The sequence below is a fragment of the Moschus berezovskii genome, chromosome 10 (genome assembly GCF_049115385.1).
Source record: "Moschus berezovskii isolate FMDL1 chromosome 10, NW_MosBer_1.0, whole genome shotgun sequence".
In the NCBI taxonomy this organism is placed as follows: domain Eukaryota; kingdom Metazoa; phylum Chordata; class Mammalia; order Artiodactyla; family Moschidae; genus Moschus; species Moschus berezovskii.
Window position 1 is genome coordinate 30,138,388 of NC_142469.1, and position 12,287 is coordinate 30,150,674.

The following is a 12,287-nucleotide window of genomic DNA, read 5'->3' on the forward strand; positions in this document are numbered from 1 at the left end:
TATCTCATTCTCTGTCGTCCCCGTCTCCCCCTACCCCCAATCCCTCCCAGCATCAGAGTCTTTTTCAGTGAGTCAACTCGTCGCATGAGGTGGCCAAAGTATTGCAGTTTCAGCTTCAGCATCAGTCCTTCCAATGAACACCCACGACTGATCTCCTCTAGAATGGACTGGTTGGATCTCCTTGCAGTTCAAGGGACTCTCAAGAGTCTTCTCTAGCGCCACAGTTCAAAAGCATCAATTCTTCGGCGATCAGCTTTCTTCACAGTCCAACTCTCACATCCATACATGACCACGGGAAAAACCATAGCCTTGACTAGACGGACCTTTGTTGGCAAAGTAATGTCTCTGCTTTTTAATATACTATCAAGGTTGGTCATATCTTTCCTTCCAAGGAGTAAGTGTCTTTTAATTTCATGGCTGTAATCACCATCGGTAGTGATTTTGGAGCCCAAAAAAATAAAGTCTGACACTGTTTCCACTGCTTTTCCATCTATTTCCCATGAAGTGATGGGACCAGATGCCATGATCTTTGTTTTCTGAATGTTGAGCTTCAAGCCAACCTTTTCACTCTCTTTCACTTTCATCAAGAGGCTTTTTAGTTCCTCTTCACTTTCTGCCATAAGGGTAGTGTCATCTGCATATCTGAGGTTATTGATATTTCTCCCGGCAATCTTGATTCCAGGTTGTGCTTCTTCCAGCCCAGCGTTCCTCATGATGTACTCTGCATATAAGTTAAATAAGCAGGGTGACAATATACAGCCTTGACATACTCCTTTTTCTATTTGGAACCAGTCTGTTGTTCCATGACCAGTTCTAACTGTTGCTTCCAGACCTGCATACAGGTTTCTCAAGAGGCAGGTCAGGTGGTCTGGGATTCCCATCTCTTTCAGAATGTTCCACAGTTTATTGGGATCCACACAGTCAAAGGCTTTGGCATAGTCAATGAAGCAGAAATAGATGTTTTTCTGGAACTCTCTTGCTTTCTCCATGATCCAGCGGATGTTGGCAATTTGATCTCTGGTGCCTCTGCCTTTTCTAAAACCTGCTTGAACATCTGGGAGTTCACGGTTCACATATTGCTTAAGCCTGGCTTGGAGAATTTTGAGCGTGACTTTACTACTATTTACTGTACCATTATTCAAATGCATTCATCAAAGACATGAGTTATGATGGAAGCATATAAATCTGGTTCTCAATAAGATATTTTAAGCCTATAAGATTTATCTTTGGAATTCAAACATCTCTCAGAGCCATAAATTTTAATATGCTAACATACAGAGATAATTATTCAAATGACGTGTTTTTTAGTTGTTTCCATTTTCTGGTCATTTTTATTGACTAAGTAAAACTCATTAACAAGCTTCAATTTATGAGATTAGACTTAGCAATGCAGCTGGTTTTCAACTGTTGTTGTTAAGTCACCAAGTTGTGTCCTACTCTTTGGGACCCCGTGGACTGTAGCACGCCAGGCTTTCCTGTCCATCTCCTGGAGTTTGCTCAAACTTGTGTCCATTGACTTGGTGATGCCATCCAACCACCTCATCCTCCGTTGCCCCCTTCTCCTCCTGTCCTCAATTATATGGGTTATGTAACCTACTTAATAATAAAGCATTGCTAACCATATTAACAAAACTAGATATATGTAAATCCTTATTTGCACAGCATTATTAAATGTAATTTCCAAGCAAAAAGAAGGAAGTTTTCAGAAATCTGTCAAAATATTCGGGGGGTTGGAGGGGAGTGTTAAAAAAAATAAAGCAAGGATAGCAGAAGTTTTTCAATTTTAAAATGCTAGTTGAAGATGCAGATTAATTTCCAAACCCAAAGACAGATTTTTCCAACAATGAAAAAAGAAGGAAGAATAGATACTAATGATGAAAGCCAGAAAACACTCAGGCAGGATAAACAAGAATGACATCATTATATTAATTCACATCAAGATATTATAATCAGAACTACACTAACAAATAAAACAGTAAAACATATTTTATGGTAGGCTTCATTTTTTGTCATCTTAAACTGCACCAATCTGTTCATCTAATTAAAAACCATCTATAAGAAAAACATTTTTAGAATTTCAATACTTTGGTTATAATTAAAAGTGGCATTTTTTCTATGTAATAACATAGCATTTACATCTTAAACCATATGCTTGCTTAATATAGAAGTTTAAAAAAATTATTCTAAAGCACATGTTTCTGCATTTCATCATTTGAGATTCTCTCACCCAGTTTCAGTAGGTAACTCTTCCCTGTTCTCTTACCACCATCTAGTGGCAAATACACGTAACTACAAGCTAAACTGAGCTCACAATAATTGACCCCTTCTACTTTCTGCCAATATAGCAAAAAGGACAGGGTAGTTATGAGAAGTCCAGCTTACACTCATGCAGGAGAACATAATAAGTTTTTCTTACTTGGCACACACAGTCCGTTTCATTAAGTTTCTGGCAATCTCCTCAGAGGGAATGCTAAGAATCCAAAAAGGAGACTGAAAGAAATAATAATATACAACTTACTTCTAAGTGGTTTTATGACCTTATTTAAGAAGTCAATAAGAAGAAATTCCTATTTGCTACTTTTATGTGAGAATATCTAATCTGACACTAAAAAAAATAAAAACTGCTCCAATAGTGGAAAAAAATTAATTAATAGGTAACCTGTTAGGATAATACAGTACAAAATCAGAATACTGGTTAAAATGACCATATAAATGAAAACATTTTGTACAGAAAATTTAAGGCTATTTAAACTTAAGATTAATTTCGTGTCTGCTCATATGTATTACGACCAAGAATTAATGCACAATCCCATGGATGGAGGAGCCTAGTAGGCTGCAGTCCATGGGGTCACTAAGGGTCGGACACGACTGAGCGACTTCACTTTCACTTTCACTTTTCACTTTCCACTTTCACACATTGGAGAAGGAAATGGCAACCCACTCCAGTGTTCTTGCCTGGAGAATCCCAGGGACAGGGGAGCCTGGTGGGCTTCCGTCGATGGGGTCACACAGAGTCGGACACGACCGAAGTGACTTAGCAGCAGCAGCAAGGATATTATATATATAGGTCTAATAAAAAATATAAATTCAACTTACCTTTCCATAAGTTTCCTGACTACTGGTGAACTGACCTCCAAAAAGTGAAAGCAAAGACTTTATCTCCTATATTGAAAATATTAGAGAATACATTTTAACACATGCAACTTAGAAGTGTAATAAAATACAGTTATTAACACAATTTTTTAAAAAAAGAGAGAGGGGGTTGATTATCTACATAAAGGGCTTAACTGCCAATACCAGATAAATTATAACTCTGGGTTCTGAAAATATTTTACAGTCACAACCATAGGAAGCAATTTCTGAGAAATTTTAGAAAAAAAAAAAAGTTGTCAAAAGATTTTGAGGAAATGCCCTGATTTCTGAAAAGGAAAAAGCAGATTGTAAAAATGATATCTGACAATGGATCAATAAAAATAAAACCATTAGATGATTTGAGGATATTCAGAAAGGAAATAATACGTTTGTAATGAGGTTTAAGGGGCTTCCCTGGTGGCTCAGAGGGTAAAGCGTCTGCCTGCAATGCAGCAGACCTGGGTTCGATCCCTGGGTCAGGAAGATCCCCTGGAGAAGGAAATGGCAACCCACTCCAGTACTCTTGCTTGGAAAAACCCATGGACAGAGAAGCCTGGTAGACTACAGTCCATGGGATCGCAAAGAGTCGGACACGACTGAGCGATTTCACTTCACTTCTTCACTTCAATGAGGTTTAGGGCTCTTACTCCTTCCCTTTAAATATTAATTTCATAAACATCTTTCTCCTTGGCATTAGGATTACCAGTTTTCAGTAGGAAACAACATACTTTATGTTGAACACTTAGGTGTTTTCAGAATTTTATCAGTTTAAAACAAGGCTAAATACTCATTTTCATAAATATCTGGCTTTTTCCAAATTTTAGGTTGTTTCTTTAGGATAGAGATATAATAAACAATGATAGATGTGGAAAACTGTATGGCTTCTTAAAGTACATATGGTCAAATACTTTCTTAAAGAATTGTTCTAAGTTATAAGGTGAGTGTATCAATTTGCCTTCACTACTGTTCAACTGGATGTTGTACTGTTTTCAATTAAAAATATGAAAAATAGCACTTTTGTTGTTTCAATTTTTGATTACTTTGATAGAAAATTATTTTTAATGTATGTTTAAAAGTTGTATTTGGAACCATTCTTTCTCTAGAAAACAAAATCATTAGTTATGATTAACGAAGACCAATAATAGAATTTTACCAAATGTCAGAAGAGAATCCTTTACAGATTAAGTTTGCTGTCTTGTCCAGTTAATTAGATGAATAAATATATGTTGAATTTAAAAAAAGAAAAGTGATCAGGGAGCATAGCTATAGATTAATTGAATAAGTACAAGTTATGGTACTTTTTATCCTTCCTGGATAAAATTACAGAACTAGAAAGAGAATACAACAGCTACTTTAAAAACATCAAGTATGCAAAGTTGAAATCTGTTCAGATAGTTCATATAGCCTATGAAGCAAATATTTCGGTAAACACAAGATGAGGATACAAACTTTGTAATTCATACTGCTAACAAATTTTATCTTCCTCAAATAACATAAAGCAGATAGACTCCCACTCTTCTGGGTGGGTCTTACACAGGATGAAACCTAATGAGAGAGTACCTACAATCCCCTTTCCTCTCAGGCAGGGGAAGGAACAATTAACACCAAGTCCACCACGAGCCCTGGTCACCCTGGGAGAAAGCACCCAGGCTAGGAAAGCCCTCCACCTCAAGACCAAGAAGAATGGGAGGTTTGCGCAACTAGTGCCTTATCTGTTTTTCCTTTTGTCTGTGCAACAAATCTTTTTTTTAATCCCAGGTACTAGAAGGTGCTGCATTCACTTGAATCATAGGGACAGACCAAGAACGAGCACAGACTATCAGGAAATCACTGAAGGTAGTCCAGCAGTTATTTTGCAACACAGGTGACACAAATTTAAACAGGAGACATCATTCGACCTTGGAGGCAGGCCACAATTTGGTTTCCAGTTCTTCCAAACAGCAGCTATGGGATTTTATACAAGAATCTTAACTCCCTCAACTCCCAGTTCCTTCAGCAATCAAACAGGAATCAGCTACCTCAAAAGGTTAAGAGGAGATCTGTAATGAAAAGGGCAAAGAACCTAGGCTGTAACTGAAGGAATCAGGTTAGTGATCACCACAACACTGCCCTTGAAGTTCAGTGAGCCAAGGAAGCAAGCAAGACTGACAAGTATACCACTTAAAAGAAACAATGAAAATATAGATTAAGCTTCCTGGCCAAGAATGACTATTGTTCACTCCTGATTAAATCATATTATGAATTCATACATTGATAATATACTTTCAAAACATGAAAGTTTGCTGCTCTTGAAATACAGTTAGAAATGAGCAACAGGTTAAAGCACAAAGGTTCTAAGCGTTTAAAAAAAAAAGTGAGGATTATTCGAAATTTTATGGCATAGGATTAGCACCATTACCCAAAATCTAAGAAATGACTTAAAAGTCAGAGTAAATGTGATAATCCATGTTTCAAACTGAAAAGCAAAACATGTATTAAAACTACCACATCAACCTACTTGGAAAAAACAAAACAAAATTTTTATTCATCACATGGCAAATTTACTTTTCAGTTGAGAATCTTTTTATATCAGGAACAAAGAATTTAGACATCGGATACAAAAATACGGCATGATCTGGTGCATACCTGATGCATTAATTCACACGAGCTTTGCAGTTCTTTTAGCTACTCACTTTTTCATCTATTTAGTTTGCTTCAGAACCAGCAGTAAAATCCAGGTGTCTGAACTTTACTTTTAAATAAGGCAGCTGCCAACTAAAACTGGCCCTGATTAACTGCACAGAGGTAAAACCAGAACCATATTTGCACTCTTAATCTTTCACTTTAAATCACATAGGCAGCTACTCATTACAGCTTTCCTGTCTAGCACTTCTAATAATGTGTGTGTGTGTGTGTGTGTGTGTGTGCACGCACTCATGCACACTCAGTCAAACCCAACTCTTTGCCACCCCATGGACTGTAGCCCGCCAGGCTCCTCTGTCCATAGAATTCTTCAAGCAAGAAAACTTCAGTGGGTAGCCACTGGCTTCTCCAGGGGATCTTTGCCATCCAGGGATCAAACTCACATCTCTTGTGCCTCCTGCATTGGCAGGCAGGTTCTTTACCACGGTGCCATCTGGGAAGCCCTCTAACATAGTAGGTGGGTCCAAAAGCCTCCTTTTGATTGCCTTCCTCAAAAAGATCCTATTTCACTCAATTCAATATTTATTAAATGACTAATATATGCAAGGCATTGAGCTGTGTAAAGATACATAGTTATCCTGAAGGAGCTAGGGTCTAGTAGACCTAACATTTAACCTAGTAACTGAAATGTGAGGTGTACAAAAGTGAATGCCCTTAAAGAAGCAAATAATAATAATAATACACTAGAGTACAAAGGAAGAAAAGACTGCTTCAGTTTTAGAAGAAAACTTTCAATGGAAACTCACTTTAATCCCTGAAACACAGGAAGAATCTATACAGAAAGAGAACTTTCACTTTCAGTGATGGCAATTCAATTCAAATCTAATTCAGGTAATTCAGATTAAGCCTCCTGTTGAGAAGAATTAAAAAAAAAAATGACCTCTACTTGAAAGCATGAGAGATTACAAGAATTACCAAATTGAGATCCAGGACAGGACAGAAATCTCAAAGTATAGTCACTCTCTCCCTGGGAAATACATCAAATTCAAGAGTAGCGGTAAAGGTGCACAGCTTAATGGAGCCAGAAGAACAAAAAGGAGCACAGGGCCAACAATGGGAAGGAAAGGAAGTTTGATAAAACCACTCAGTTCAGACTGGAATCCCCCAAAAGTATGCACATTATCAAGTGTGTGCAAATCAAAGCAGAAACAGAACTCAAGGCCTAAAAACGAGTTAAAGCGATCCTGGAGTATTAATGCTCCTATCTTCAAAAGCATTAGCATCATCCCAGTATTCATTTCTTTTTTTAAATAAATTTTCAAATATATCTGGCATGTATTTGAAAAACACCCAGCACACACATGAAAAAGAAGCAAGAGAAACAATACATGAAAGAAACGGACCCACAGGACCCCTTTTATCAATTACATATTTTAACATAACAGTGCTTTCTATATTGAAGAGGATAAAAGACAAAATTAAGAATTCGGGCAGAGGATTAAAAAAAAAAAGAAATTGCACATCTGAAAAAGAATCAAGTAAAAAAAAAATCATGAAACCTAAAATAAACAAGTGTGTGGGCAAATCTAAATGACCACTGACTATATAAAATCAATAGACTGAAGAGTGCAGGAAAGAACCAAACAAGATGGTGGGAATGACAGGGAAGGGTATCTGGCTGCACTGTTTGTGGCGGGAGGTGGTGGGAGGGCACAGAGGAGAAAATCATGCAATGGCAGGTTTTAAATGCCAGACTAGAGTTTCAGCCTTAGGACAGTGGAGACAGAAAAGCAGACTGAGTTTTGGGGAGATGGAACTGGCACAAGGGAAAGATACTAAGAAGATTTTAAGGAAGAAGAACCAAGTAAAAAATTAGCAACTACTAGGGATGCTATTTTTAAGACTGCAGCCTAACCACTCCATTCTCCCTGCGTTACCTGACTACAGGCACTCACCCTTCTTGGCTTCTCTCTCTAGTTCCACCCTGGTGGACTAGAATCCTACAGGATTCTAAGTGATATCCTTTCTCTGGTACTCCAGAGTTATCTTTTTAAAACACAAATGACTGCTAGTCACTTCATGATTTAAAAAGGAAAATCATTTGCTACTTTTTGGCTTAAAAAGGAAAATTAAAAAAAAAAGTCAGTGGTTCTCCATAATCTAAAATAAAATTCAAATTACTTCCAACAGTTTCAAAACACTCCAGAATCTGGATCCTAGCCACCTCTCTAGCCTCACTGTCTGTTACTTCATCCTCCTTCCCCATACAACTCACACCCAAACCACAATAAACCACCACCCCTCTGGGCCTCCACACTTGCTTTCCTTTCTCAATGAAGTGGGCTCCTGAGTCCTCTTCATCCCCAGAGTATCTTCCCTATCACTTAAGATCTAGTTAAAATATTACTTCCTCCATGAGACTCTATGCCCTTGCACCTCATCTTGCCAGCACATGTGCTCAGCAACACATTAGTCCTGATTCAATGCAGCAGTCTTCCTTGGAAACTCATAAGGCCAGTGAACTGAACACAACTGAAGAGTCACAGAATCCTGGGAGAATTACAAATATGTGCTCTTCACCCCAGCCGAGTTTTCAGCATCACTCTAACACCCGAGTTCCTCTCTACTCAATTGTTTAGCTCATCAGCTCCCTCTGTGCTCACATTGATTATTTCAAATTTTTCTCAATTTCTCCATTCAACTGCTTGGTCTTCTCTATCTTTCAAGAAAGTACTTTGACTCATTCATTACCTAGAAAACAGCCCTTCAGGCAACTACCCACACCTGCCCTAAGTCTCCTCTGCCCAAGCTCCCTCCTATGGAAAGGCCAACACCTCCAGCTGTGTCCTTATACCCATTTTCCCCTTCCCTCCAGCCTACAAACACACCAATTTCTCCAAAAGGGAAAGGGATTCTCCCTCAACTCTAGGTCTCCCTCAAACTGTTAACCAATCTCTTACTTTCCCTTCTTGTGTTAAGAGCAGTCTATCTCTGCTTTCTCATTTTCTAGTGATCACTAAACCAAGTAATCTGTTTCTCCCCTAAAACTATACAGCCACTCTAGAAAAATCCTAAAGCTTTACCCACTTTATTTCTTTGGTCTCATATTAAAAAACAGAGACATCAATTCACTGACAAAGGTCCATACAGTCAAAGCTATGGTTTTTCCAGTAGTCATTTATGGATGGGAGAGTTGGACCACAAAAGCTAAGTGCTGAAGAATTGATGCTTTCAAACTGTAGTGCTGGAGAAGACTCTTGAGAGTCCCCTGGACAGCAGTCAATCCTAAAGGAAATCAACCCTGAATATTCACTGGAAGGACTGATGCTGAGGCTCCAATACTCTGGCCACCTGATATGAAGAGTCGACTCACTGGAAAAGATGCTGACGCTGCAAAAATTGAAGGCGAGAAGAGGAGGTGACAGAGGATGAGATGGTTGGAGGGCACCACTGGCTTAATGGATATGAGTCTGAGCAAATTCTGGGAAACGGTGAAGGACAGAGAAGCCTAGCGTGCTGCAGTTAACGGGGTCGCAAAGAGTCGGACACAACTTGGCGACTGAACAACAAGAACAACTCTCTCCCTCTTCTGACGCTCGCCTATATTCCTCCTGACCTTCTTTTCCCGCTCCCCCTTGATATCAATCCTTCCAATGCTGTGTTTCGCCCACTGCTCTTTTTGATAGTATGCTTTCTCTGAATAATTTCTTCCTCTCTCCTAGACTTCATATGCAAGAGACTTCTAAATATTAGTCACCAGCCTGCTGCTGCTGCTGCTGAGTCACTTCAGTCGTGTCCGACTCTGTGTGACCCCTTAGACGGAAGCCCACCAGGCTCCCCCGTCCCTGGGATTCTCCAGGCAAGAACACTGGAGTGGGTTGCCATTTCCTTCTCCAATGTGTGAAAGTGAAAAGTGAAAGTGAAGTCGCTCAGTCGTGTCCGACCCTTAGCGACCCCACGGACTGCAGCCTACCAGGCTCCTCTGTCCATGGGATGGAGGCAAGAGTACGCAGCTCTATTAAGATCCATGCATACTCATATTCACTGCCTCGTCATGTCTGTTTGGTGTTACACAAGCATATCAAATTCAGCATAACCAAAATTTAAATCTTACTTCTGCCTGTGCTATTTTAAACAGAAACACACCTTGATATCATCCCAGGAGTCATCCTTGATCGACCCCTCTTCCCCCCGCCTTCAACCAATCACTAACCTTCAACCCCCGTCATCAAGCCCTGATGAGTTGATCACCTAAATATTGTCCCAGTGTATACAGTCATCTTATTCCTTGCCCTAATTCAGGCTTTCTTAATTTATTAACAAGACTATTCCAACAGACTCAACTCCTAGCTCCTGATTACCCTCAAATCCATCCTCCACACTGCTTCCAAAGTGATTTTTTTTAAATCTGATTTTATCATTTCCTTACTTAAAATTCTTCAATAAAATCTCCTTCTAAGTTCCAGAGTATTTAAGGCTTTGCATTTTATGAACCCTACCCTTCTCTCCAATATTTTGGTCATCTGAAGTGAAGAACTGACTCATTGGGAAAGACCCTAATGCTGGTAAACACTGAAGGCAGGAGAAGGGGATGACAGAGGATGAGATGGTTGGATGGCATCACTGATGCAATGGACATGAGTTTGAGCAAGCTCCAGGAGCTTGTGATGGAGAGTGAAGCCTGGTTTGCTGCAAACCATGGGGATGCAAAAAGTTGGACACTATTGAGTGACTGAACTAAACTGACCCTTCTCTCCCAGGCTTCACTGGTGGCTCAGTGGTAAAGAATTCGCCTGCCAATGCAGGAGACACGGGTTCAATCCCTGGTTTGGGAAGATCCCATGGAGAAGGAAATGGCTACCCACTCTAGTATTATTCCTGCCTGGGAAATCCCATGGACAGAGGACCCTGGTGGGCTACAGTCCACGCGGTTGCACAGAGTGGGCCAAGACTTAAGACACTAACCTTAAGACAACAACCTTTCTCTCCCGCTCTCTTGTCATTCTTTGCTACATATTTGGTAATTCAGTAATAATGAATAGCTTGTAATTCTAATTTACTTGTGTCTCTCCCTGGCCAACTTCTACTCATCTTTTAAGTTACAGTTCAAGCGTTATACCCTCCTGAAAGCCATCTCAATGGCCAACATCCCCCATCCCTCAGATTCCCCTTCCATATGCTGGTATTTCACTGCGTGCCTATCACTGCACTTACCAAAGTTATTTCATAATGCTCTGTTTACGCATCTGGTCACCCTTTAGCCTAAACGGTAAACTCCGTGAAGACAGAAACTCTGTCACCGTTATATCCCCAGCGTCCAGCACATCCTACTACATATATTCTGAAAATCTTTCTTGAATGAATAAATAAAAATTTCCCCAACTTTTCATCATTCAACCCTAGCACCCACATTCACCACCACTACTCCAACTCCCATGAAATTTGAGCCGCATATTCGATACTTAAACTACTACCCTAAGCATTTCTGTCCGCTGTATCTATTTTCCCATAGACGAAGAGCTCCACCAGGAAGAGTACCGGTCATACTCACCTGCCTGCTGCTGCTGCTGCTAAGTCGCTTCAGTCGTGTCCGACTCTGTGCGACCCCATGGACGGCAGCCCACCAGGCTCCTCTGTCCCTAGTATTCTCCAGGCAAGAACACTGGAGTGGGTTGCCATTTCCTTCTCCAGTGCATGCATGCATGCTAAGTCGCTTCAGTCGTGTCCGACTCTGTGCGACCTTATGGACAGCAGCCCACTAGGCTCCTCTGTCCACGGGATTCTCTAGGCAAGAGCACTGGAGTGGGTTGCCCTTTCACCTACCTAACTCCGGTTAACTGGCACAAGGTCAGAAGAATGAATAAATATGCTTAGCGAGGATGAGAAGCCGTTTCGGACTTCTCTCTCACATCCTCCGCGGAGCTGAGACCTGTCCCAAGGGCCGAAGGATTGGAGGGGACGAGTCGTCTCCCGGACAAGCACAGACCCCCAGTCCCCGCGGGCTCAGACTGCGCGGGTCGCCTCCACCCGCACATCAACCCCCACCGCGCCGTCCTCTCCCTCCAGAAGCAGTGGACGGCACTGCGGGCTCACCGGAAGGCGGAACTCCAGGTGCTCCTGTGCCATGAGCAGAAGATACCTGTTCAAGATACCCGGCGGCGCCATCGCGGCAACCCAAGGCACGCCTGCGCGGTCCAGAGTGTCTCACCGTTTTCTTCCCCCACACACCACTTCCGCTGGGGCGGAGTCTGAGCCGGAAGCGGAAGTAGGGCGGGCCGGGCACTGTCCGGAGTTTTCCAGCTGTTGCAATTTGAACCCTGCGGCTCCAGGGGAGGCTTCCTCCGGTACTAGGTGGGCACTGGTTGAGGCCACCTTGTACTAGGAGCTCGTGTGGGATGCTGCGTTGTGTTCCAGAGCAGGTTGCGATGAGACAGTGTAGTTCCCAGTGATCCTTCACCTGAAATGTACTTTTAACTTTCCCTTATTTCAGTTCAGTTCAGTTCAGTCGCTCAGTCGTGTCCGACTCTTTGCGA

At 41.1% G+C, this 12,287-nt stretch overlaps 1 protein-coding gene across 5 annotated transcripts in view; it reads right to left on the minus strand.

Annotated features, from left to right (window-relative positions):
• TRMT11 (tRNA methyltransferase 11) overlaps positions 1–11,968 on the minus strand; it is a 67,481-nt gene extending 55,513 nt beyond the window's left edge. The window contains exons 1-3 of one of the 5 annotated variants that reach the window (XM_088840558.1): positions 11,306–11,751; positions 3,097–3,162; positions 2,417–2,490 (exon numbers count right to left, since the gene is read on the minus strand). In XM_088840558.1, coding sequence (XP_088696684.1) covers positions 2,417–2,490; positions 3,097–3,162; positions 11,306–11,458 — 293 coding nt within the window. In that variant the 5' untranslated portion in view covers positions 11,459–11,751. Of the gene's footprint in view, positions 1–2,416; positions 2,491–3,096; positions 3,163–11,305; positions 11,752–11,847 lie in introns of those variants that run through there. The other 4 variants (XM_088840557.1, XM_055433068.2, XM_055433070.2 and 1 more) reach the window with 4 other exon arrangements.
• Between the last annotated feature and the right edge of the window lie 319 nt (positions 11,969–12,287).